Source organism: Medicago sativa, chromosome 8, assembly GCF_051527215.1.
Source record: "Medicago sativa cultivar Bolivia chromosome 8, Bolivia_mono, whole genome shotgun sequence".
Classification (NCBI taxonomy): Eukaryota; Viridiplantae; Streptophyta; class Magnoliopsida; order Fabales; family Fabaceae; genus Medicago; species Medicago sativa.
The window spans coordinates 3848193-3875139 of NC_140756.1; the positions used below are offsets into that span (position 1 = coordinate 3848193).

A 26947-nucleotide genomic window follows, 5' to 3' on the forward strand; every position below is an offset into this window, starting at 1 on the left:
TAATCATGGTTAATTTGGTTTGTTATAACTTGAAAGCAACAAACATATTTATTTTTAATTTTAATCAAAATAAAAATTTCATTAAAAAAACATCATTCATAATTTTCAAATGTTAGTGTAATAAAAATAGCGGAAAGACGTGCACGCGAGTGCCAGTCTTTTCGCTAGCGAACAATAAATTTTCTATCCAAATACAACTATAAATTAAATATTCTAAACACTTTATCTATCCTTTTGATTTTTTTTTTGTCAAGTATTTATCCTTTTCATTATCATACATATATCAAATGATATATTACTTTATGAATCACTATTGTTTTTTTACCATTTACACCCTACAGTCACATTTATAAGCAAAAAATAACTTTTTAGATTCATTGAATATTTAATGTATTTGGTCTATATTATAGACCAAATATATTATTTATTCAATGAATCTTAAAAGTAGGGAAGGAGTAGTTATTATATGTCTATTTAATAATATAATTTTAATATTATTTCGGTCAAAATATTTGTTATTAAAGCTACTCTTTTCTTAATAATTAAAAATATTTCCATTTCCAAAAAAAAAAAATTGATTTAGAGGGTTTTGTTCATGATTTTGTTTTGAAAGTGAAATTTAATATCATTGACTAAATGATATAATTTGGACTTTCTTGTGTGTATATAGTATACACACATTGTTTGGGTTTGAGCAAACTATTCACTATTTCACAACAGCAAACAATGGTCAAATATAATGCTATTTTATTCATATTTGTATCTGTTGTTTTGTTATCAATAATTTTCTTGGTGTGCGATGCCATAGAAAGTGATGATGAAAGCAGTAAAACTTACATAGTGTACATGGGCTCACTTCCTAAAAGAACATCATATTATCCAACCTCTCATCATCTCAGCATGTTGCAACAAATCATTGATGGTAGCAACGCAGAAAATCGCTTAGTTCGAAGTTACAGCAGGAGCTTCAATGGTTTTGCTGCCATACTTAATGACCAACAAAGGGAAAAGCTTATTGGCATGAGAGGTGTGGTCTCAGTTTTTCAATGCCAAAATTATCATCTAAAAACTACAAGGTCGTGGGACTTCCTTGGATTTCCTCAATCAATCAAAAGAGATCAATTCATTGAGAGTGGTTTGGTGGTTGGAGTCATAGATGGCGGAATATGGCCAGAATCTGAAAGTTTTACGGATAAAGGTATAAATGTTAGTTTTAGTCATGGTCATGATATCTTAGTGTAATCATCGTACTTTTTTTTAATCGTCATATGTACGAAATATTCATCTCATAAAATGATACATGTTCAATTAATTAGAACAATTTCTTATTATTATTAAATCTAACTAATTTCCTCTTTTATGAAGATTTATTAATAAATGATATTTCTTAAAAGACAAACTTTAGTTGTTTTCTATTATTATTATTATTATTATTATTATTATTATTATTATTATTATTATTATTATTATTATTATTATTATTATTATTATTATTATTATTATTATTATTATTATTATTATTATTATTATTATTATTATTATTATTATTATTATTATTATTATTATTATTATTATTATTATTATTATTATTATTATTATTATTATTATTATTATTATTATTATTATTATTATTATTATTATTATTATTATTATTATTATTATTATTATTATTATTATTATTATTATTATTATTATTATTATTATTATTATTATTATTATTATTATTATTATTATTATTATTATTATTATTATTATTATTATTATTATTATTATTATTATTATTATTATTATTATTATTATTATTATTATTATTATTATTATTATTATTATTATTATTATTATTATTATTATTATTATTATATCGAATATCAAACCATTGAACTCCTTATCACACATCTCCACCTCTCACCTCAACCATCAAACCAGCACACATCTCTATATTTATAAATGGGGTTGGTCATAATTATTAGGGTTAATTAAGTTTTTAATCCCTATAAATATTCACAGTTTTGTTTTTAGTCCCTACAAAATAAAATCACACATTTTAGTCCCTGTGTCATTTTCCTTAAGCATTTTAAGGACAAAAAACGTTGATGGAAATTTTTGATAGAGACTAAAAATACTGATGGAAAAAATTTATAGGGAATAAAAAAATGCAGATGGAAAATTTTATAGGGACTAAAAAATGTGATTTTATTTTATAGGGACTAAAAACAAAATTTTGAATATTTACAGGGACCATTTACTTAATTAACCCTAATTATTATAGGATATTGACCAATCTTATCATTTTTATCGTAGGAACAAAAGACAATATGATTTTTTTTTTTTACAAAAGAAAAGACAATATGATTAGAAAGATTGACGATATCCATATATGTTGAGTGTTTTAATTGGTTAAAGAGATTTATTTTCTATGATCGATCAGGCCTTGGTCCCATTCCGAAAAAGTGGAGGGGAGTTTGTGCAGGCGGTGGTAATTTCACTTGCAACAAGAAGATTATTGGAGCAAGGTCGTACGGCGGTGATCAGAGTGCAAGAGACTATGGTGGTCATGGAACCCACACGGCATCAACGGCAAGTGGAAGAGAGGTGGAGGGAGTGAGCTTTTATGATCTTGCAAAAGGCACCGCAAGAGGTGGTGTCCCGTCTTCAAAGATTGCCGTATACAGGGTATGCGACAAAGATGGTAACTGCAATGGAAAGGATATTTTAGCTGCATTTGATGATGCCATTGCTGATGGAGTTGACATTATCACAATCTCAATTGGAAGCCAAATTGCTGTAGAATTTCTAAAAGATCCTATTGCCATTGGTTCTTTTCATGCCATGGAAAAGGAAATACTCACGGTGCAGGCCGCAGGAAACAGCGGTCCTAAACCAAGTAGTGTTTCTAGCGTAGCACCTTGGTTATTTAGTATTGCTGCAACTACCGTAGATCGTCAATTCATTGATAAGCTCATTCTTGGAAATGGAAAGACTTTTATTGGTAAGTCAATTAATATTGTCCCCTCAAATGGCACAAAATTCCCAATAGCTGTCCGTAATGCTCAAGCTTGCCCAAGAGGATATGGATCACCTGAAATGTGTGAGTGTATAGACAAAAATATGGTGAACGGTAAGCTTGTTTTGTGTGGAACACCAGGGGGTGAAGTATTGGCTTATGCGAATGGTGCAATTGGTTCAATCCTTAATGTTACACATTCTAAAAATGATGCTCCTCAGGTCTCTCTAAAGCCTACACTTAACTTGGATACAAAGGACTATGTTCTAGTTCAATCTTACTCAAATTCCACAAAATACCCTGTAGCTGAAATTTTGAAGAGTGAAATCTTCCATGACAACAATGCTCCTACAGTTGCTTCTTTCTCTTCTCGTGGCCCAAATCCGTTGATTCTAGAAATTATGAAACCAGATATAAGTGCCCCAGGAGTGGATATCTTGGCCGCATATTCACCTCTAGCGCCACCCTCAGATGATATAAATGACAAAAGACAGGTCAAATACAGCATAGAATCTGGAACCTCTATGGCATGTCCTCACATTGCTGGAGTTGCTGCATATGTGAAATCATTTCATCCAGATTGGTCGCCAGCATCTATCAAATCTGCCATCATGACCACGGCAAAACCGGTTAATGGTACTTATAATGATTTGGCAGGTGAGTTTGCTTATGGATCTGGGAATGTCAATCCAAAACAAGCTGTTGACCCTGGACTTGTTTATGACATCACTAAGGAAGATTATGTTCGGATGCTTTGTAATTATGGTTATGATACTAACAAAATTAAATATATTAGTGGAGAAAACTCAAGTTGCCATGGAGCTTCCAATAGATCCTTTGTGAAAGATATAAACTATCCAGCACTGGTGATTCCTGTTGAGTCTCATAAAAATTTCAATGTCAAGATTCATAGAACAGTTACAAATGTTGGCTCTCCCAACTCAAGCTACACTGCTACTGTCATCCCAATTCAAAATATAAAGATTAGTGTGGAGCCAAAAATTCTCTCATTCAGATCATTGAATGAGAAACAATCATTTGTTGTCAATGTTGTTGGGGGAGCAGAATCAAAACAAATGGTGTCTTCCTCCTCACTTGTTTGGTCAGATGGCACCCATAGGGTGAACAGCCCAATCATCGTGCAAAGACTATCCTAAACATGTTATTGCTATATTATAGAAAATAAATGTATGACTAATGAGTCTCCAAAAAATTATGATGCTTTGTATCTCTATAGTTGTTCTTGACTTTTTGATTTCATAATAATTCAAAATACATTATATATATATATATATATATATATATATATATATATATATATATATATATATATATATATATATATATATATAAAACAAAAAAACAAGAACATTGAAGAAGGGCAGTTTTACTTGCAGAATGAAATGATGAGAGAAGGCTGATTAAGCCCTATAACCACCAAGTGCTCTTGCTAGTGTTTGAGTTTGTTGTCTAGTGAAAAATATAAATCTACATGGCAGGAAAAAAGTTCCTTCTTTGAGATATAAAATTCCTTCAACAATAATTCTGAAAAAATAAATGAATTAGAAAAGGATGATATACTGACATTATCATGCTGGTTACTTTCTACTTAAGCTTAATTTTGAAAGAACTGCAGCTGCCTGATCACCTCCTAGAAGAAAATAAGGATGTCTCAAAGCTGAAGCAGCAGATAAACGTCCTCTTCTTAGGGGACCTCTTTCAGATATAAGCTTTGTTGCCAAGTCCCAGCCTCTACCAGATTCACTATCAAGAATTTGGAGGTCGGGCCTGAGGCGAGTATACTCCCTCCATTTTTTCAAATCATATCCACAGGTTTTTATTTCCAAATTAAAATTCTTCAAAGCAGCAGGAGACCTTAAGGTTGGTATTGCCATTTGAAGTAGTACAATCCCAGCCGAATAAGTATCAAACAGATCAGGGCTGTTTAACTGCAGCAATAATTACATAACACAACTTTAGCACTTCCAATGCAATATATGAAATAATCATATTTTCACGACATAATTAGGGTATATGAAAATAAACCTGCCATAAGATTGGTGAAAAGAACGCAGCAATTGGCGCTGGTGGAGGACTTGGTGTTTCTTCTGGGAGTACATAGAGTTCTGGGGGGCAATAGTCGGGATCCAAAAGGGTGCGGTCAGGAACGTAATTCTTTCCGATCCGAAGGTCTGTTGCTGCACCAAAATCAATGAGTTTAATCTGTCCCTGTTTGGTGACCACTAAGTTGGCTGGCTTTATATCTCTGTGAACAATGCCTGTATCATGAATTTTCTTAAGAGAAGTAATTATCTGGCGCATGATTTGCTTGATGATCAATGCATTTCGTCTAGAAGAATCTACGCCTTGCAACACACGTCCAAACATGACAGATTCTAAGTTTGAAGGGAAGTTGCGCTCTTTCATGTAATCGGCAAGAGTACGATCTCCCTGTGATACGGATAACTCTCCAATTAGTGTATGTTAAGGAATGAACAAACCAGATTCAGATGATAAATTAAGATAACATTTAAAACCACCTAAATGAAGTACAAGCAATAAAACTTTAGACATGTCTAGGTAATTTAAGGCTATTAATTTTAAATAATGCAATCGAAATATGAGTCAAGGCACCTCAAATTTCTAAACAAGCCATTTTCCACCTTTTGTGAACTGTGAGTTTGTTTTATCAGCCACAAAACTTCCAAGGAAGTCAGCACATGTTTCAGGTGCTGCTCTAGATAGCCGGTAATTGAACCATTCCTCAAATTCACCAAATTCTTCAGCCCCTTGAATTCCAACCTTAACCTGCATATTCAATTAGTTAGCTGCAAATAGACTTTCTAATTTTTTATCTCCTTAATCATTAAAAACAGAATTTTATAAGAATGCAGAATACGTAACAAATCAGAAATCAACAATTCTTCCGGAAGCTAAAGTTGTTGCTTGTAAAGTAAAGCCGCATGGATGGTTAAAATTTAAGACAAAAATGCTCCCGATAGACATTGTGAAGGGACCCACATTGAAAGAGATATGACATGAACATGAACATGAGTTAATAAGTGACAGACAATCGTCACCTTACAAGCCGATTTTGTAGGGTTGAGTTACGTCCAACCCAAATTCTAAGAGACACTACGCTGACATTAACATGCCGGTAATAATTGAATGTAAAGGACATGTGTCGTGGCCAAATAATTGAATGTAATCATATGTGTCATGCCAAGCCGTGGACACATCTTCAATCCGAGGTGTCTGTGGTACATAGCTCCTAATGCTATAGCCTGTTTTGGTTGTTTTAAGCATTCACATTGCAGAATCCTACCTTATACTAAAATTCAATTTTATTTAGACAAGAAATAAGGGGTTAATGAATGATACATACCTTTTTGAGAATAACTTTATCCTTAGTTTTGGGTTCCAACCTTGTTGCCTTGGATTTTCCTCTCTTGTCCACCTCAACATCCACCACATTCTTTGAGACCAAAACACCAGAATAAACAACACCAAATGACCCTTCACCGATTTTATCTCCAACAAGAAAATCACCGGTCTTCAAATTTCTCCTTCCAGATAAATTAGCAAAACCAAGTTGAAGAGGAGCAAAAAGGTAAGCATCAATGGCACCAATAAGAACACCTGGTCTTGCAGTTAAGTATATCCATATGAGTCCACCAAAAAGAAGAAACTCCCATCTTTGCATGTCTGATAATTCTTGAAACTGAAGTAGTCCTGATCGAAGCAAAGAAGGAATGTGGTCCCCACCAACATCCAACAAACCATTGGTGAAATTATTATCAAAAAATGCATTACACTTTGTAGTGTTGGTATTGACACGGTTTGTGTTTGTGTTAGTTAAGAAAGAAACATTTGTATGTTTTAAGGGACAGAAGAAACAGATTGTTGATGTTCGCTGCTTAAGTATAGTTGTAACAGTTGGAGTTGGATGAAGCAAAGAAACCATTATTGTTTTTGTTATGATATGATGCTCATTCATTCACTCACTCATTTCAAGTTCAAAACATAGTAACATCATCATAGGCACCTCTCTTGCCACGTCTTCCTATTTTACTTTATCTTTCTTTGCTTGGTCCAAAATTATAAGGCCTCAACCTTAGCAGGATACATACTTCCTCTCTCCGATCACTATTATAAGCAAAAAATAATTTTTTAAATTCATTCATTAAATAATGTATTTGGTCTATATTATTGACCAAATACATCATTTAATGAAGGGTTTAATATGTGATTCGTCCCTGCAAATAGGGCTCGCTTAAAATTTCGTCCCTGCAATCGCTAATCCTTTTTTTTTGCCCCTGCAAAGTTTAATCAGTTAAAAATTCGTCCTTTGACCCAGTTTAATCACTGCCACGTCAGCAAATCACCAAAATGGCACGCGAAGGACGAAAATACCCCTGGCTTATTTTTTTTCCTTAAAAAAAAAATTCAAAATTTTGAAAATTCTTTTTTTAAATTTAAAAAAATCTGAAAAAATCATAAAAAATTTCGGAAAAAAATTTTAAAATTAAAACTGAAAAAAACTGAAATTTTTCCGAGAAAAAATCGTAAAAAAAAAATGGGGAAAAATCTGGAAAAAAAAATTTTTTGAAGGAAAAAACAAAAAAAAATAAGCCAGGGGTATTTTCGTCCTTTCGCGTGCCCTTTTGGTCATTTGCTGACGTGGCAGTGATTAAATTGGGTCAAAGGACGAATTTTTAACTGATTAAATTTTGCAGGGGCAAAAAAAAAGGATTAGTGATTGGATGGACGAAATTTTAAGCGACCCCCAGGGACGAATCACATATTAAACCCTTTAATGAATGAACCTAAAAAGTTGATTTTTACTTATAATAGTGACCGGAGAGAGTACATCATATACATAAATAAATGAGTACTGCTAGCAACATTCTCTTTTGAACACTCTCTCTAATACTCACTCTCTAATTGACTTAAATTAATGTGGGTCCTACATTTTGAAAATGAAACTCACTTAAAGTGGTGGGATACGTTGATTTCACCCGATAAGAGAGTGGATGTTTGAGAGTGTGTTGAAAAAGGAGGGTTGCAAGCATTCCTCTAAATAAATTACTACTAGCAGTAACTTTTAGTTTCCTTCAAAGGATAAAAAGTGTGTTGAAAAGTGTGTATTGATGAGTCATTAATTAGTCTATTTTAATATATTATTTAGTATCGTTTTATTTAGATTTGATTTGATTTTATTGCAATATTATTTCCTTTTTGAATCTTTTACTTCAAATTGCATTTTATTTTATTTCAGGAACGAATATATGATGGAAGGAGTCTTGGAGCAAAAGAAAGGAGTCTAGAGCAAATTCGGTACAAAAATACGAAGATACGGAGACAAAAATATGTCTCCCACAAGTCAGAAGCTTGGCACGGCCCGTGCCAACATGTGGCACGGCCGTGCCACCCTCCAGGATGCCTTTTGCTGCTTTTTCTTCGGGCCCAAGTTACTCTGTTTTAGTTTTACTGATTAGCCCTTATAGTTGCTTAGATTTTAAGTCAATTGTAAGCTATAAATAGAGTAGCATTCCATCACAAATATTCATCTTTATTCTTGGAATTCAATAGTGACAATTGGTTTCTAAATAAAGTTCATCTTTTTATTTACTTTCTTGTTATTTATTTTATGCTTTCTCTCTTCTCCCCCATGTCTACGATGAACATGAGTGAGTAGACTTCTTTGTCTTGGGATTGTTGGATAAGTCTAATGATATAATCCTAATCGAACCAAGCTTTAACCCTAATTTCATGTGACTCTAATTTCTAATCTAAATTCACCGTTTTAACATGAATTAACCATTATCAAACTGTGAAAACGAAAGTGGAGGGTTTGATAATTGTTAATCCATCATCTCAAACATCAATTCATAATGCGAAAGCGGAGCTTTGATGTTGGAACAAGTGAATTTAGACAAGAATTGCAAAGGCAGTGAAATAGTCTTTGCAATTCTTGAGACATGTGTAGTTTCAATCCTTATAAGCTTCTTCTAGTAATCAAGTCAGCGAAATAGGCTTGGTTGCTAGGGGTAAACTCTCACCGAACTTGATCGGAAAGGTGAGGGGCTAAAGGGAAACTGGTCTTTAGAAATTAGGTGTAAAACATGAAATTAGAAGTTAAAGTCTTGGCTAGTGAAGGACTTGTTATTGTGACGAACCAACGATCCCAAGGCTCTTTTTATTAATTGTTATTTACTTTCAACAACTGAATCTCCAACTTTATAATCTCTTTTTCTCCTCTAATCATTCTTTAAAGGTTAGTTAAATTGAACAACTCCCTAGCGGAACGATACTCTCTTTTACTACTATTACTTCGATAGACCGTGCACTTGCGGTTTGGCCTATCAAGTTTTTGGCGCCGTTGCCGGGGAGTTATTGCAATTTGATTAATTTTTTTTAACAATTAGACTGAAAAAAAAAATTCTTTTTCTTTTTCTTTATTTTATTTTTTTATTTTTATTTTTATTTTTTTTCTTTTTATATATTTCTTTCTTTTTACCGGTAACTTCTTGGAAACACAAAATAATAACGATATGGCCGAGGAACGCACTCTCAAAGAGTATGCAATCCCATCTTCAGATGAGTCATACGATGTTATTGTGTACCCAACTGTTGGTAAGAATTTTGAAATAAAACCTGCACTTATTCACTTAGTGCAGCAACATCAATTTTTCGGATCACCCACTGAGGATCCGAATTTTCATATTTCAACTTTTTTAAGACTTAGTGGAACCTTGAATGCAAACCAAGAGGCTGTAAGGCTGCACCTCTTTCCTTTTTCCTTGAGGGATAGAGCTAGTGCTTGGTTTCATTCATTGGAATTTGGTTCTATCACTTCATGGCAACAATTGAAGCAAGCTTTTCTTGCCTGATTCTTTCCCTATTTTAAAACTGTTCAATTAAGGAATCGAATCACACAATTCACTCAAAAAGATGGAGAATCTCTTTACGATGCGTGGGAGCGTTTCAAAGAAAGGCTTAGACTTTGTCCCCATCATGGTTTAGAGAATTGGCTTATTATTCACACTTTTTATAATGGTCTTTTGTATACCACAAAAATTTATGTTGATGCAGCTGCAGGTGGAGCTTTGATGAATAAAACTTACACAGCAGCATATGCTTTGATCGAGAATATGGCACAAAACCACTATCAGTGGACAAGTGAGAGAGACATCATTGCTTCTTCACCCTCTAAAAAAGAGGCAGGTATGTACTCCCTCCGTTTCAAAATACATGTCCAAGTCAACCACTTCACATATGTCAATGCACAATTTTGACCGTTAATATCTTTAATTATCTAAAGTAAAAAATTATAAAAATTTAATATTTTGAAAATATTTGTCAAGACAAATCAAACAACATCTTACATGCTAATATTTATATTTATACATTAGTAAAAAAGTATGGTCAAAGTAAGTCAAGTGAATAGTGCACATTGCAAAAATTGGACATGTATTTTGAAACGGAGGGAGTATGAAATTTCTTCCCTTGATCATCTAGCTGCTAAGGTTGACGCACTCACACAAAAATTTGATAAAATAAATACCAGTGCCGTCACACATGCCCCTATATCACCTCTTTGTGAAGTTTGTGGTATATTTGACCATATTGACATTGATTGCCAACTAGGTAGTGTTGTTAGAAGTCCTGAGCAAGTAAACTATGCTCAATATAATCAAGGGTTTAGAAACAACCAAATTTTTTTTCAAACCCCTCAAAATCTTTTTGGACAACAAACAGCACCACCCAGTTATGCAAACAACCAAAGAGTCCCTCAAAAATCCAGCTTGGAACTTTTTTTAGAAAATTATTGTATAAATCAATCCGAGCAGCTCCAAGAGCTTAAAAATCAAACTGAAAATTGTCCAAATATGATTCGAGAAAAACTGAAAATTTTGAAGCCCCCGTGACCAGAAGGTTGGCATGGCCGTGCCAGACTGTACAACACAAAACCCAGCCAAACTTCCAGAAGCTTGGCACGGCCCGTGCCAAGGTTGGCACGGCCGTGCCCGATCTCTACCCCATTATAACACAAATTTTTTTTTTCTTTCTTCTTCCTCATTCTCAAACACCAACATCTTTCATCTTTTAAACTTCTCTCTAAAACCTCCATAACCATCCACCTTCATACCTTCATATATCCCTCAAAACTCCACCAATTCACTCAATTCTTTCACCAAATCATTCTAAACTTCATTCTAATCAAAACACTTCCATCAAAAACAACTTTCATCCACCCAAACCCATAATTCGCCAAACCCTCTAAAAATCTTTCAAAACCTTAACCTTCCCCCAACCCTCACAAATTCATCCTAAGGTCAATGGCTTCAAGGAGAAGTGGCAAGGAACCGGCAAGGTCTTCAGGCGGACCTCCACCAAAGAAGCAAGCACAAGCCAAGAATCATGGAATCCAGTTTAAGGACAACTCACAAAGGGATAGGTATAAAGTTATAATCACTAAACCCTTGCATCCTTCTAGATATCCTGATTCTCAAACTTTGAATGTGCTAGAGCTTAGAGATGATGTTTATAGGTTGATAGGAAGACTAGGATGGACTGATATGTTGAGCCCTATGAGGGGTTATGAGAATTTCACCTATGAGTTTTTGAGTTCTATTATTTGTACTAAAGATAGGTTGAATTTTGATAACCCTAACCATAGAGTCTCCTTCCGGCTCATGAATATTGAATATGATATGTCTCTACAACACTTTTGTGATGCCTTAGGCTTTGCAAACGAGGGGTATATCCATGATCATTGGGATCCTAGTCTAAAGCCGGATGCCTATCATCCCGCTTCCTTTTGGGAACGTATCACCGGTCTTACAACCTTCGTCACTAGAGCCAATAAAGCTAGCAATATTCACAACCCCGTACTTAGGTACCTTCAGAGGGTAATGGCTTGCACTATTTGGGGTAGAACCGAGCTAGGGAACACTAGAACCGATGAGCAATTCATGTTATGGACAATGCTTTATAACCACCCCATCAACACGTGTTTTTACTTGCTTGATTACCTAGACTTCGTCGGTACTAGACCAACCGGTAAAAGAGACATAGTGGTGGGAGGAATCATCACATACATAGCTAGGCAATTTGGAGTGGGTGAGGATAAGGGGATCAAACCAATTGAGGGAAATAATAGGCTGAACATTGACACCCTCATTGCTATGAATTTCATTAAACTTCGTCCACCCATGCAATACCGACTCAAGCTCAATGTGCCTATTTTATTACTACTTCCTAACCCATCTCGGACTAGCATCGAGGTGGAAGCAAATTTGTTGTATATTGATGATGACCAAGTACATGAAGAGCAAAATCTTGATGAAGGAGAAGATGCTAACTTGAACCATGAGGGAGAGCACCATGACCAAGAAGCCGGAGAGCTAAATGACAATGAAAGATGGGCATGGATGCACACCGAGGTTGAGAGGATAAGCACCGAGCAACAAAGGCAAGATATTGAACTTTTGGGGCTAAGAAATGATGTCCAAAGGGGCAACCGCATGACGGAAGAAAATAATGAAATGCTCCGAAGGATGATGAACCACTTCAATCTACAAGGTCCTCCTTATGGACCTCAATAAATTGTGAGCTTTCCTCTTCCTCTCTTCCCTTCTATCTTCTCTCCTTCTCCTACTCTCTCTTCTACTCCCTCTTCTTCTTCTTATTCTTCTCCTCCTTCTCTTTTCTTTTAATTTTCTTTTGAATCATTGAGGACAATGCTTCCCCTAAGTGTGGGGGGGCCTAATAAAGTGTCTAGAGTCGTAGTGTTTTCAAACTCCCTTGAACTTTATTCTTTTGTATTGTTTTTATGGTGAAAGGCATGATTAAGTAGCTTGTTTTTAATGGAAATTGTGGCATAAAATTTTTTGTTTGTCTGCTCTTAAAAAGGTTGTTTCTTGTACATGAAAATGATTTCTTGTGTTTTTTTAGTGTTCTTGCTATACCCACATCTTGTTTTATTGTGAAAATTCTCCAATGAGAAAAGCACTCGGTTGCAATCTTTGAGTAAGTGTATGAGTAGGTATTTTAAGGAGCACGTTCTATCTTTAGTAATAACTTAGACCCTTAAAAGTCTTCAGAGTAAAAGAAGTATAAGTTTGTGTGGGAAATAATTAATGTGCCTTATTGTTTTATTCTTTTATAATGTGTTAAACTTAAATGGGGCGGGAGAATGGCACCAACATGTGGAGGAAAGGACACTCCCTCTCTGACTTCCTAAATGTGGTGGTGACTCCCTAATTGAGCTTAAGTTCCAAATCCCTCAAAAGAGGAAATAAATTGATCAAAGCTAGGGGGAAAGGACACCCTCTCCAAAAAGACTTCCTGCGCGGAGATGAATAAAAATTTTGCAGCACTACTTAGGGAGATCTTGAATCTAGGGGGAAAGGACATCCCCTCCAAAAAGACTTCCTACGAGGATAGATAGCCCCTAAGCAATCTGCAACCCCTTGTGCTTAAATTGTTAATATAGTTTAATTTTAACTGAATTCCCATCTCTCTTATATGAAATGAAGAAAAGACTTTTCTCGGTTACTTTAGCATTAAGGATAGAACCTGTTCCTCATAATATATGTCTTATACAGGAGCAAGAAAAGGGTTGGACTGCACACACACACTCACTTGAGACTTGATGTTGGGTTGAATAGGTTCATAAGGAATGCTTGAGATTGTGATTAGTGTACTTTGAAATTAATCCTTAAGAGAGACTTGAGTTTTTCAATTGTATTGCCATGTTAAATCTGTTTGTTGCTGCTATGTCTATTGTCTTTTGCTTGAGGACAAGCAAAGATTCAAGTGTGGAGGAGTTTGTGAGTCATTAATTAGTCTATTTTAAAATATTATTTAGTATCGTTTTATTTAGATTTGATTTTATTTTATTGCAATATTATTTCCTTTTTGAATGTTTTACTTCAAATTGCATTTTATTTTATTTCAGGAACGAATATATGATGGAAGGAGTCTTGGAGCAAAAGAAAGGAGTCTAGAGCAAATTCGGTACAAAAATACGAAGATACGGAGACAAAAATATGTCTCCCACAAGTCAGAAGCTTGGCACGGCCCGTGCCAACGTGTGGCACGGCCGTGCCACCCTCCAGGATGCCTTTTGCTGCTTTTTCTTCGGGCCCAAGTTACTCTGTTTTAGTTTTACTGATTAACCCTTATAGGTGCTTAGATTTTAAGTCAATTGTAAGCTATAAATAGAGTAGCATTCCATCACAAATATTCATCTTTATTCTTGGAATTCAATAGTGACAATTGGTTTCTAAATAAAGTTCATCTTTTTATTTACTTTCTTGTTATTTATTTTATGCTTTCTCTCTTCTCCCCCATGTCTACGATGAACATGAGTGAGTAGACTTCTTTGTCTTGGGATTGTTGGATAAGTCTAATGACATAATCCTAATCGAACCAAGCTTTAACCCTAATTTCATGTGACTCTAATTTCTAATCTAAATTCACCGTTTTAACATGAATTAACCATTATCAAACTGTGGAAACGAAAGTGGAGGGTTTGATAATTGTTAATCCATCATATCAAACATCAATTCATAATGCGAAAGCGGAGCTTTGATGTTGGAACAAGTGAATTTAGACAAGAATTGCAAAGGCAGTGAAATAGTCTTTGCAATTCTTGAGACATGTGTAGTTTCGATCCTTATAAGCTTCTTCTAGTAATCAAGTCAGCGAAATAGGCTTGGTTGCTAGGGGTAAACTCTCACTGGACTTGATCGGAAAGGTGAGGGGCTAAAGGGAAACCGGTCTTTAGAAATTAGGTGTAAAACATGAAATTAGAAGTTAAAGTCTTGGCTAGTGAAAGACTTGTTATTGTGACGAACCAACGATCCCAAGGCTCTTTTTATTAATTGTTATTTACTTTCAACAACTGAACCTCCAACTTTATAATCTCTTTTTCTCCTCTAATCATTCTTTAAAGGTTAGTTAAATTGAACAAATCACTAGCGGAACGATACTCTCTTTTACTACTATTACTTCGATAGACCGTGCGCTTGCGGTTTGGCCTATCATGTATTAACATGTGTGTTGGTAGTATTCCTCATAAAATAGTCTAAATAAAGGATAAAAACGAAGAAAAAAAATAAAAACTAGTCAAAATTTCCTTTTAAAAATACAGTCTAAATTAATGCATCCATTTTTTTTATCTATATCTATAATAATATATAAAGATGATACACTACTCTTGAACAAAAAAGAGATAATACACCATTTTGGGTTGACTTTTCCTTTTTAGTTTTATCCCTTTATTTAAACTATTTTATCTTTTTTATGATATTATTTGAATTATATATTAAAAAATTAGATAAATCCTAATAAAATAGGACCACTCCACAACACAATAGAAAGAACAATTGACAATAATATGAACAATATTAAACACTATAAAAAACTTTATTTTAATCTTATTTATCAAAAATATTTTATTCTCTTTCTTCTATAATATTTTTGGAATGCACTTTTTTCTTTCTGATTTTACCCTTTCTTGTAAACTATTTTTATCATTTTTATGGTATTATTTGAATTATTAATTAAAACTTTAGTAAAATCTCAATAAAATAAGATAATCGACAGCTCAACAGGAAGAATAATTCACAATATTAAAAACAATATTAAACACTATAAAACAATTATTTTAATATTATTTGTCAAAAATATTTTATTCTCTTTTTATATACAATATTTATGTACAACTGAAAAGTGAATAGAGAGGAATACCCGTCTATCCACAAATTGTTACAAAAAAAAAATTAGTTATCCATAAATATTTTTATATTCGTTTCTTTAATTAGTGTCACAAAAACACAGGTAAACCTTTCTCAAAAAGTTAATATTAAATGCATTTACAAACAAATGAATAATTTAGTATTCCAACAAATTTATTTAAGTGTGGGATTTTAGACTGATAAGAGTAGTAAAGAGTAAAGACAAGTAATTGGTGTAAAATACATTTATTTCCTTATGTTGGGTACCAATGCATTGAAGGAATCCTTATCCTTATTTATTAATTTTGTTAAGTCTGCAACAACTTAACCTAATTTTTATTTATTAATCTTATTTACTAAAGCTTAACCCGTAAAGCTAACCCTAAACCTAATTTTTTCCCCCCATTTTTTCCTCCACTTTTCTAAGCCATTGGATCTTGCGCATTTAGGCGCCATTCAATTTTAGCCATTGATCATATTTCATATTTATCTCTTCTATTTTCCGAAACAACTATTTCATATTTATCTCTTCTCTTTTTCAAAACAACTATTTCATATTTATCTCTTCTATTTTCCGAAACAACTATTTCATATTTATCTATACTTCCGAAACAAATTGGTCCTACAACTATTTCATATTTATCTATAGCCATGTTTTTCCAAAACAACTATTTCATATTTATCTATTTTGTTTTTCGAAAAAACGATTTCATATTTATCTATAGCCCTATTTTTCCGAAACAACTATTTTATATTTATCTCTTCTGTTTTCTGAAACAACTATTTCGTATTTATCTCTACTTCCGAAACAAATTGGCGCTATTATTGTTCCAATGCAATTGACCATTTAACACCCCATTCTCTTTTCCAATGCTTACGGTTGCATATCTCGGCTTATGAGAAACCATTCCCATCCTCACTTCTCTCTCAACCCTTTTCCTATCTCATGCAATTTCATCCGCCGTTTCCCTACCATCACCTATTGCCATTTCATCTCCGCCGCAGCCGTTCTGATTCCGACCAACACTTACTCTTAAATCAGAACCTCTGATCTTCTCTCTCATTATCGCTCTTCTCACTCAACCGTTGCTCTTCTCCTCTCTCAATCAGTGATTTCGCTGCTTTTCTTCATCCTCATCGCCTCCAGTTACGGCCACATCACGGAATCCGCTGCGAGAACCGTGAGTTGAGAGTGACCATACCCTGAAGAGAACCACCACCTCTAAGATGTGGTCCGGTTTTCCCGATTCTGCCAACTTCGGATTCATGAAATCGCCCCGTCATCATTTTCAGGTCAGTTTTCCATTCTTATCTTATCTTACGCTAATAATATTCCTTATGTATTTTTCATCAATTTTTTGTCACTCTAATAAATTTCACGCTTGCGATTATAGTTGAATTCAATGAAATCACACTCAATTGTTTTGATTATTATTATTTTTTTTAATTATTTTGTTGAATTTTGTTGGTTCGGTGAGAAGTGTAAATGGCATCGAAACAAGTAGCTAAATAGAAACGATTGGGATCGATTGGAGCAACGAAAGGTGTGAATTGGTCGTCCTCTTCAACAACTTCGTCATCTAAACACTGTCGGCGTCAGCGTCAGCGTCAATGTGAAGTAAGCCGCACTTTTATCATGATAATGTGCCTTTGGATTCTCAAAAAACTAAAGAGACTATAACTATGACGATTCAGTTTTGGTTTTTAAAGTATGTGATTGTAAATATAACAGGTGATTTAGCTACTGATTTGTTGACTTTGATTTTTAGTTTGAGATATTGTTATTGCTATTATGTTAAAATAGAAGGTACTGATATGTTATGTAAATTTCAGTTTTCATTGAACATGCCAATTGGAATCCATGAAGGAAATAAGAAATCTCCGCTCTTATTAGTTTCAAATCTCGATTATGTATATATGTGAAAACAGATTGTTTTACCTTTATCATAAAGGTTCCACAATTTTATAAGAGACTGTCACCATGGATATCTTAACAGCAAGAAATTTGACAGACTTGGCCCTTCACAGCTGCAGAGGTTGATATGTTTCACACCATCTATCCTCTTAGTTTCAATTCCAGTGCTTATGAAATTTTTAACCGTGTGTAAATCTTTCTATATTACAGATGTTGTACAATAGGAATATGCACGATCCAATCCAGCCTATACTCAACTTTTGAGACTTAATTGGCGCACTTATCATGTGGAGTACCATCCTGAAGAGGTATTATAGGACATGTTTATATTTATTTCTGTTTTGTTTCACTTAATCCCCGTCATATTTTGGTTCGATATTTTCTTGCACGATTTGTACACGTAAATAACAATTTGTACAAGAGTCGGAATACTTTTTGACAGCATTTCGGTATAGTTATTTGAAGCAAATGCATTGAAATTACAAAGAAGTGATTTCCTCATTGATTTGGCTTATATCCTTAACATTAATATTTAACTCTCTCTCTCTGATTCGCAAAAAAACTCTCTTTTCACTCTGAACTTTGTTCCTCCTCTCTCTCTCTCTCTCTCTCTCTCTCTCTCTCTCTCTCTATTATCTTCTTTTTTACCGTTTTAATCACTTTCCCTCAAAATCTCCTCCACCATTTATTTCATCTTATTTGTTCTCTCTTTTAGTTTTAAGAATTTTGTTTTTTTCCTTAATTTATGGATAGTGCTGCTGCTTGGTTTTAGTTCAAACATTGAAGATGATGGAGAATGATGCTTTGATGGGAAGGTGACACCTATGACATGTTTATTTCTCCTTCAGCTATTTCACATTTTCCTCTTTCCTTTTTGTTGTTTTGATTTAGTTTTTTATAGTTTTTATCTCATTATGTTGTGTATTTTTTGTTGGGGATTTTATTTTCAGAATTTGAGGCAGAGAAAGTGAACATGCAAAATGAGCAAGAGTATCTTTATGGTAATGGGTTTTAAGTTTTGAATTGAAAAACTGTGCATTTTGTTTGCTTCTTTAATCCATCTTCTTGATTGTTCCATCTATCTTGGTTTTTATTCTTTTCTTTCTGAAATGAATTTTCTAAAAAATCTTTATTGTTGGCAGAAAACTCGTTGTGATAGCTTACGCACTGGTGATTTACTGCTTTGGCTCAATGTCTTCTTCAAAAATTGACAGCCCTTTCATGTTGAGTGACTTAGTCTATGGTGAGAGGTAACTTCTTGAGACATCACTGTTAGCGCTGGATCTTTAAGCTAGGGTTTCGATTTCAAAAATCATTGCAAAAATTAGCGCTGGATCTTTTGCTTCTGTGAATAAATTCTTCTTGGTAAGGAACATATGCAGCATCAACGAATTCCACTACTTTGTGGGTGATTTTGGACTTTGTTAATGGATATGTTTCCACTATGTTGAAAATTCGTATCGCAAGAATTATAGGCTAGGTATGATTTTTGTAATTGGCTTTTAGAGCGTTTTATGGGTTAGTTTGTGATGGGTAAGTGTTAATTTTGCCATATGTGGGATAATTTGCATGATTTAAGGTTGATTGTGAACTGGGCATGTCGATTTTTTTCCCCTTTAATGAAATGAGGTGTATATGTTGTTTTGGTAGATCTGAATTTTTCTTTGTATCGCAGTTGGCTGTTGTTGAGATTAATGGTGAAACTGAAATTCCTATCCGCCCAAGTAGAGAGGTATGTTTGGCCACAGATATCGGTTTCACCTTATGATTTTACATGAATTTTCTTAAATTTTTCTATTCCCTATTTAAATTGGGGATCCTTTGATTTTTTTTTAGCCCATAACAGGTTTTGCTGTTTTGATTTTTCTTTGTTTATCACTCTTTTTTGGTGGTCTATAATGGAGGATGCATATTATGTTTATGGGACTATAGTACCACTTAGATCAGAAGTCTCTTCCTTGGCATATTGTGTAGAGTATAGAAAATCTAATGTGAATTTACTATGATTTGACAATAATTTGATGTTTATTTGCTATGTCCATGACTAAGCCATGATTCAGTTTCATTCATTTTCTTCTTAGTTATTGAATTAGTTGTAAAGAATTGGACACTAATTATGTAGTGATTCTTTTTAGATTCTAAGTGGCTGGTATGTATTTGGGAGATGGGGACATTGTGGCAGTGCTTCAACAGCTGGTAGGTGAGTGATGTAGGGAGCCAGGTAGTGAAGTTCTTTCCATTGGAATCTCTCAATGATTGATTTTATTTCTTTACGTAATTTGTTTGTGATGCTAACTATCATATTATGTTATTTGGTTTACTAATTACTTCTATTTGAATTTAGGAATGATATTGAAAAGCTCAAGGTATGGATAGTATCAAGAACTGGAAGTGTTGTGTTGATTTGATTTTGCAGTATGTCGTTCCTTCGTCTTTTTACAATTTAATAAAGCTTTGAGACCATTTCATTTTGCTTTTATCTTTTACTCATAATGATTTGGTTCTTTAGAAGTGTCTGCTATTTTTACTGATTGTAGATGAAGGTTGGACATTCTTATACATTTTTCTGTGGTCTTTATTGTGGTTTTGTCGTATTCTGCAGTTGAATGTTACACTCCATAAAGTTTACACTTATGCATCAAAAACTATGTTTTGTTTGTCTCAATTAAAATCCCTTAATGTTTTAATATCTTTTCTCTATTACAGGTACCATTTTCCATTTTATTTTGCTTCAAGGGAGAGGAGAGTAGACTCAAGCATGGGTTGTATATACACGAGGAAAATAAATATAGTAGACAATACATGTTTCTTCCCTATGTAGACATGTATATTATTTACTATAGCAGAAAATTTTCTAGCAAGGAGTATTTGGTTCATTTATAAGAGGAAAATTACTATCTTCCTGTATTTTCACTATGTAGACATGTTAGCTTTGATTCTCTATCCAAGCTATGTATGAAGCAACCCAAATATCGTTGCATTAATGTATTGAATAGATGAATATAGATAGTTGAGATTTACAATTGCTCCATGTAGAATCTACTACTTGGGAACCACATGTTTCTATCATTTTGTGGATACAGTAAACAATGCTTTATTCTCATATTATTTCTACATTCCTCTTTAGGCTTAGACTACTTTGGAATTGTAGCTTATAGTTGTGGCTACCTGATATTGGTTTAATTCATCTAACTATAGAGAAATCCGTTTATGTATTTGTTGCAACATGCTTGGGTCTAGGGGTGGCAAAAATACCCATGCCCACGGGTACCCATGGGTAAAATCCGTCACGGGCATGGGGCGGGTAGCTAAACGGGTATCCACGGGTATAATAACGGGTATTTGACTACCCATTATTATATGGATATGGACATGGATTTGATTGTATCCATACCCACGGGTACCCATACCCGATAATGAGTTAAGTAAATTACTAAATTATCTTTATATATCTTATGTTATTACTTAAAGTTGTTACCTTATTGAAGGAAATTTTACCGCCCACCTAAGATTTCTCATTAATAACCTATTTTTATTTTTAATTTTTTTAATTCATCTTATTAAGTTCACCATTTTCACTTCATTCACATCATAAAACATATTCTATGGATTATATAAGAATCATAAATTTTCTATGGATTATGTATGATTTATGAAATTTTGAATGGATTATGTATGAATGTTTAAAAGTTGAAGTTTTTGGTAGGTAATTAATAAAAGTTATTATTTGTACAAAAAAAAAAAAAATTCAAAAATCCATGGGTACCCATGAATACCCATGGATACCTCAATACCCGTGGGTACCCGCATAGTGGGTACCCACGAGGGTATGGGGCGGGTACGGGTATCATATTTATCCAACGGGGCGGGGACGGGTATCATACTATCCGTACCCATGGGTACCCATTGACATCCCTACTTGGGTCGCTATATGATATTTCACCGAACCATACTTTTAATGACTATGATAATTGTTGTTTACGAATTTTAATTATTTAAATTATCCATTCCTAAATATTACTTTTATTCAGTCTCAAATTATTTCTGCTCATAAGACCCGTGCGGTGCACGGGGCGGCGATCTAGTTTTGTTAAGTCTGCAGCAACTTAACCTAATTTTTTCCCCTCCACTAATCCCTTATTAGGTTTGCAACAACTCAATCCTAAAATTTTGGCTCTAAATTTGTCATCATTAAACGCTAATCCTTAACCCTAAAATTTTGCCTCTAAATTTGCATTAGCTTGTGATTATCCATGCTACATCAACAAAAACCCTAATATTTTCCTCTTTTTTTCTTTACCTATCCATATTTTTCTCGAGGTTCGTTCCCATTAAACCTTTCTCTCTTCCTTCTTTGTTTTTTCTTCACCGCTTTCCATATAAATTCACAATCACTCCTTTTTCTTTTCATTTCAGGATCTTTGGCAATTACTGCTTCAATACCTCCTACAAAAAACTCGCTTCTTCTCTGGTAATACTTTTTTTTTATATATATGCATTTCTCTGTTCCCAACATGCCTTTTCGTTTTCTCTATGCAAATTTAAATCCATGTTGTTTCCCATGTCCATATTTGCTCATGTGTTCTTTCTCCATGCCTTTTCGATATCACTCTCTCTCTCTCTCTCTCTCTCTCTCTCTCTCTCTCTCTCTCTCTCTCTCTCTCTCTCCTCTTTTCCCTAATTTCTATTTCCCTTTTGTTCAGATGAGGTTTTCAGATTGCAGCCACACCACCACTTCCGACCAAACCTCCATCGCAACCACCGCCATATCTCTTCAGCGTGAAACCCTTTTGCTCATGTGAATAAATTCTTCTTGGTAAGGAACAATATGCAACATCAACGAACCAGTGAAAAACGCAACAAGAATGACAGTTCTATTGTTGTTCCAAATCTTCTCTATGCTTCCAGATTCTCTTTTGATTCATTTTCTGTTTACTCTTTCAGGTTTCTTCATCTCATATCTGAATTCCCCTATTTTTGATTTAAGTTATCATATTGAAAAACAAAACAGAAATATGGTGATTGAGATTTAGGTTATCACACAGGAGGCAGATCCGTAGTGGACAACAGTGTCGGTACTAAAAGCTACTAATCTACGGTTATTGAGATTTTTTCTTCTTTCCCATTTTTTGTTCTATATTCTTGATCAAATTTACTAAAAATTGGTTTTCATTTTCAGTAAAGATGGAAAGGATGAAAACTGAATCTCAACGAAAATAGGTCAATGCAGCTTATTCTTTTACTCTAATGCTTTTGCTTTAGATTGTTTTTAGGTTTCATCTAAAAATATTTATTTCTATTTGTTTTTTATAATGATTTATAATAATTTAAAGCTTTGTGTGTTGTTTGTGATATGTGTATTGTTGAATACTTGAATTGCAATTTTTCTTCAGTTTATTGTTGGATATATATTTCTGAGTATATTCAACGATTGAAAGATTAATTTATTTTCAATTTTTAGGCCATTAATAGATGAAGAACAGAGGTGGCATGTTCTGAAGGTGGTGTCGTGTAAAAGGGAAGTGATTATTATTGAAGACTATTGCTAACAAACATGCAGACAAGTTTTCAACTTTGAATAGGTATGCTTATTCTACCTCTATTTTTACTGTATTTTCAAAGCTATCTTACTATGATATGATCATTTGCAAGTATAAATATATTGATGTTCAAATATGTTGGAACAAAATGTGTTTAACAATAAACCTTTGAGAGTTTTGATGATAACATGGTATTAAAAATTGTCAATTGGACTAGCTAATATTTGTTCAAGTGTATAGGACCATAGACAAAATTTGACATCTTAAATAGGTTCTGGATGAACAAAAGAGAGCTAAGGAATCAACAAAAAGGAAGCTTAAAGCGTCTGAAGAGAAGTGCTCCTGAAGTTAAAAGTGCTTCTGAAGACAAAGTGCTCCTGAAGTGATGACGTCATCAGAAGCAAGTTCATGAGAAGCATCTCATCAGAAGCTGAAGATCATCAGAAGCTGAAGTTCATCAGGAGATGCAAGACTTAAAGCTTCAAGGGATGTTCAATGGTTTTAAACTCATCTAAGCATTGCAGAAGACTGGAAATGTAAAGCAACGGTCAATTTGAGAGGATTTGAAGGCATTGGATGCTTATCTTCAAAAAGCGTTGACAAAGTGTACAACCACTACCTCCACTACTCTGTTTCTGTCTCTGCTACAAGACAAGAAAAACAGCTCTGCCTGCAACAATGTTCCTTCACAATGGGAATGGATTTGAAATTGATCCTTCATAGGACAACAACCATATCAGGCAAAAGATCATTGGTGATTGATCAAAGCTTCAAACGACTCTTTTTGATGTGCTGACAATTTCACAACGTCTCTTTCACACCTCTGTATAAAGGAGTGAAGACTTAGAGATTGGTGTGGACTCAACAACAATTTACAAGTGCCAAAACTCTGCTGAAATTGTTCTGCATTCAAAGTTCACTTAGAATTTCTGTTTTAAAGTTCATATCTTAGAAATTCTAGAGTCTTAAGAGTCTGTATCTGATTTGTATTGTGAACACCAATGATTGTATATCAAGTGTTCAACCTCAAACATTTTTCTTTGTAATTCTATTTGATTAGAAGTCTCTTGAAGTTGTGCTTGAGCATTAGAAGTCTCTTGATTGTGTTCAGGAGCATAGGAAGTCTCTTGCAGTTGTGCTTGAGCAATTTGAAGTCTCTTGCTAGTTGTAGCAGTGAGCAGTTGTAATCAGATATTACATTATAGTGAACTCTCCTTGGAAGTGCTTGGAAGTGCAAGGGGGATAGGACTACTTCCGGTTTGTGGAAGGAACCTGTATAATTGCTTTGTGTCTTTCTTCTCTCTCTCTCTCTGTTTTTATCCGCTGCAAGTTAGTTATGAACATCACTTCAGAAGCAGTCTCTATTTGCTTCTGGCCAGTGTTTTCAGCTTAGGAGAAAACGAAGAAAAAGCTGATACAATTCAACCCCACCTTCTTGTGTTTTTCTCACCTTCAAAATATAGTCACAATTCTCCTGAATTAGTTTATTCTTTTTCTCATGAATTGTCCTCTTCCATGATTTACATTTTTTTCATTACAGCTATTGCGGTAATTCTTCTTCCCGTGGTTTGTCTTCTGTTGTGAAAATCAATTCATTAGCAATTCTTACTGTCAGTAGTGTTGTTACTTATGTTCGGACATCGTCATCGTATAGCGGCTTCAGCCTGCTGCTGTCACTACTACAGCAAGGTATTTATGTCAATTGTTGTGGAGCACTAACCGATAAGAGATCCATGTTAAGAATAAATTTTCTAAATGAGCACTAACCTATTTTATAGGCTATCTCATGTATCTAGATATATTAGGTTCCCTTGATTTTACTGCTAAATCCACTATATCAGTTGTCATTGCAGTGATCCCGTTTCAAATTTATGATCAAATCCACTATATGGAATGCGATTGTTAGATAGAGAAAAGCAATCGTCTATGTGGATTATGAATGCAAGGTTAATTGGTTTCTCATTTGATTTACATGTAAGGAGAGATGCTATTGTAGATTTGATCATAAATCCATAACTATTATGATGTTGTTAATGTAACTTTTTTTTAACTATACTATTACATCATATATTTAAAACAGATTTTACAATTCTGTATTATAATGACTAAAAATCGAAGTATTCCATTGATAGATGATTTCAGAAAATTAATGCTTGAGTTTAACTTTATCTTTCACTCGTGATTTTTTTTTTGTTTGGAATATGTGTGTCTATTTAACTTTATCTTTCACTCTTGAGTTTAACTTCATCACTCACTGTCACAAATCTAATAGGATTTCCTTCTTTATTGAAAATTGATGTTTGAGTAGTTTTTTATTGATATTTTTTATTTTATCAAAATATAATCTAAACAAGAAAAATAATAAGGAAATTGGTTATTGTTTGAATGGATTCCTAAGCTTCCTTGCAACAAGTTTGATAGATAATACCAATATTTTGTTTGCTATTGTGTAGACTTTTTTTTTTTTTCTGTGATGTGCATAAGAAAAATTGAAGGAATTGTAGTTTGGATGACTATAGAGGCTTATGATGGTGTCTGAAGTTCAGTGGTGTACTTACAGAGACTATTCAACCAATCAAAGGTATGTGTAGTCACAGTAAGATTTTGAGGGTTTCATATTTTTGACTTTTGTTCACATATCCGAAATCATTTATGAGTTTTCCGTTCATATTTGTTTTCGGTTTACAAAATTGTGATTTTTTAACCAAAACGAATAGGCACATCCTTAAACTTCTGCCTAATCTATGTCAGTTTTTGGAAGGTCGGTCATATGTAAATGATCAATTTTGCTTCTTTAAACTAACAATATTGTGACAAATTAGATTTTTTTTCCCAAATAATCTCCACAAAAACCAAAGATCTTTATTAATTGCAGCCAATATTTCCTACAATCAAGCAATCTAAACAGTTGGATCCAGAACAAATTACTCACATCCTAACATAAAAACTATGGCAAATATGGCTACTCTAAATCTCAATATTATGATCTTCACCAAAGGCCATTATCATTGAATGTTGTAACTGTTCACTGCATCTTTCAGCTCGGCAGTGGAAAAAAAGGAAAGGAACGAACTAACTCAAGTCACACCTAAGACACAATAGAATGGAGTAAAATTTTCTAAGATCATTGAATTTATATAATTTAAACACAGCTTTTGAGCAGCATTGCAATTAGGAAAGGTAATTGGCTGGTTATACCGTTATACCAATACTGAAACTTGAACTATATAAATTAACATGTTTAGCTATAAGTTGGTTGCTCTCCAAGCAGTTGTGATGGACATGAATCTGCTGTTGTGGGATACCTGGCATATGGCTTATTGGTAACAGGTGTTGGTTTTGGTGTAATTTCAGTAACAAAGTAGCTGGGAAAGTGGCTTGAACATTAGTCATTGTTATTTTTGTAATTTAGATTTGTCTTTTAACTTCTATGTAAATATAATTCTCCTTTTTTTAGCAAATGTAAATATAATTCTCCTTAACAAATGGATTTCCATAGTTATAATTGCTCATTTTAAAATTATTTTAGTATATACTTTCTCTTTTTTAAGTTGAATAAAAACTCTTGGAATTCATTGGAACTAAAATGGAAGCTAAGTTTTGAAAAGACCCAAATGCCTTGATGTGGTGTATATTAAGGTAAATTCTTTTTAGGTTCTTTACGTAGACGCACATCGCATGAGCCCTCAGTCGGTATTCCAATTGTGATTAGTGAATATGTATTTGTATGTATGGAAGT

The 26947-nt window shown here is 33.7% G+C and overlaps 2 protein-coding genes, 2 long non-coding RNA genes, 1 other non-coding gene and 2 pseudogenes across 42 annotated transcripts; 5 read left to right on the top strand and 2 right to left on the bottom strand.

Annotated features, from left to right (window-relative positions):
• Positions 1-700: 700 nt before the first annotated feature.
• LOC146896239 (subtilisin-like protease SBT4.4) lies at positions 701-4332 on the top strand. Its single transcript, XM_085733000.1, has 2 exons — positions 701-1198; positions 2429-4332. Exons 1-2 carry the CDS (start codon positions 727-729, stop codon positions 4159-4161), a joined length of 2205 nt encoding a protein of 734 aa, XP_085589126.1. The 5' UTR covers positions 701-726; the 3' UTR covers positions 4162-4332.
• Positions 4333-4375: 43 nt separating this feature from the next.
• Positions 4376-7132, bottom strand: LOC146896240 (serine/threonine-protein kinase STN8, chloroplastic-like; annotated as a pseudogene). The gene is made up of 4 exons (XR_015021604.1): positions 6390-7132; positions 5639-5812; positions 5051-5455; positions 4376-4953 (listed from the first exon to the last, which is right to left on the bottom strand). The product of XR_015021604.1 is annotated as a serine/threonine-protein kinase STN8, chloroplastic-like (transcript).
• A 2789-nt stretch (positions 7133-9921) lies between these two features.
• LOC146896241 (small nucleolar RNA R71) lies at positions 9922-10028 on the bottom strand. The gene has a single exon (XR_015024358.1). It is a non-coding gene; the product is annotated as a small nucleolar RNA R71 (small nucleolar RNA).
• Positions 10029-11346: 1318 nt separating this feature from the next.
• On the top strand, positions 11347-14563 carry LOC146896242 (uncharacterized; annotated as a pseudogene).
• Positions 14564-16629: 2066 nt separating this feature from the next.
• Positions 16630-20771, top strand: LOC146896243 (uncharacterized). 37 transcript variants are annotated; one of them, XR_015021069.1, is made up of 12 exons: positions 16630-17046; positions 17235-17485; positions 17587-17789; positions 17879-17976; positions 18422-18483; positions 18619-18669; positions 18811-18918; positions 19344-19400; positions 19804-19889; positions 20013-20083; positions 20206-20276; positions 20375-20771. XR_015021069.1 is itself a non-coding variant. In XM_085731374.1 (12 exons), the coding sequence occupies exons 7-12, from the start codon at positions 18909-18911 to the stop codon at positions 20549-20551; spliced, it is 378 nt and encodes a 125-aa protein (XP_085587500.1). In that variant the 5' UTR covers positions 16630-17046; positions 17235-17485; positions 17587-17789; positions 17879-17976; positions 18422-18483; positions 18619-18669; positions 18811-18908; the 3' UTR covers positions 20552-20771. The 37 variants fall into 37 exon arrangements, 10 of the variants coding, with proteins under 10 accessions (XP_085587500.1, XP_085587501.1, XP_085587505.1 ...); XR_015021074.1 differs by having other exon boundaries at positions 20013-20034; XR_015021079.1 differs by having other exon boundaries at positions 19804-19868.
• A 1596-nt stretch (positions 20772-22367) lies between these two features.
• On the top strand, positions 22368-25205 carry LOC146896244 (uncharacterized). The gene is made up of 5 exons (XR_015021095.1): positions 22368-22484; positions 22613-22743; positions 22848-22888; positions 23130-23250; positions 24749-25205. It is a non-coding gene; the product is annotated as an uncharacterized LOC146896244 (long non-coding RNA).
• Positions 25206-25617: 412 nt separating this feature from the next.
• Positions 25618-26713, top strand: LOC146896245 (uncharacterized). Its single transcript, XR_015021096.1, has 2 exons — positions 25618-25789; positions 26250-26713. It is a non-coding gene; the product is annotated as an uncharacterized LOC146896245 (long non-coding RNA).
• The last annotated feature ends 234 nt before the right edge of the window (positions 26714-26947 follow it).

Bases quoted from the DNA above. Each gene is read 5' to 3' on its own strand.
- LOC146896239 (XM_085733000.1), top strand. From the start codon at position 727: ATGGTCAAATATAATGCTATTTTATTCATATTTGTATCTGTTGTTTTG. The intron at 1,199-2,428 runs GTATAAATGTTA...ATGATCGATCAG, and splicing joins TGAAAGTTTTACGGATAAAG to GCCTTGGTCCCATTCCGAAA.
- LOC146896243 (XM_085731371.1), top strand. From the start codon at position 19,266: ATGTCGATTTTTTTCCCCTTTAATGAAATGAGGTGTATATGTTGTTTT. The intron at 19,401-19,803 runs GTATGTTTGGCC...GATTCTTTTTAG, and splicing joins CTATCCGCCCAAGTAGAGAG to ATTCTAAGTGGCTGGTATGT. The intron at 19,869-20,012 runs GTGAGTGATGTA...ATTTGAATTTAG, and splicing joins AGTGCTTCAACAGCTGGTAG to GAATGATATTGAAAAGCTCA.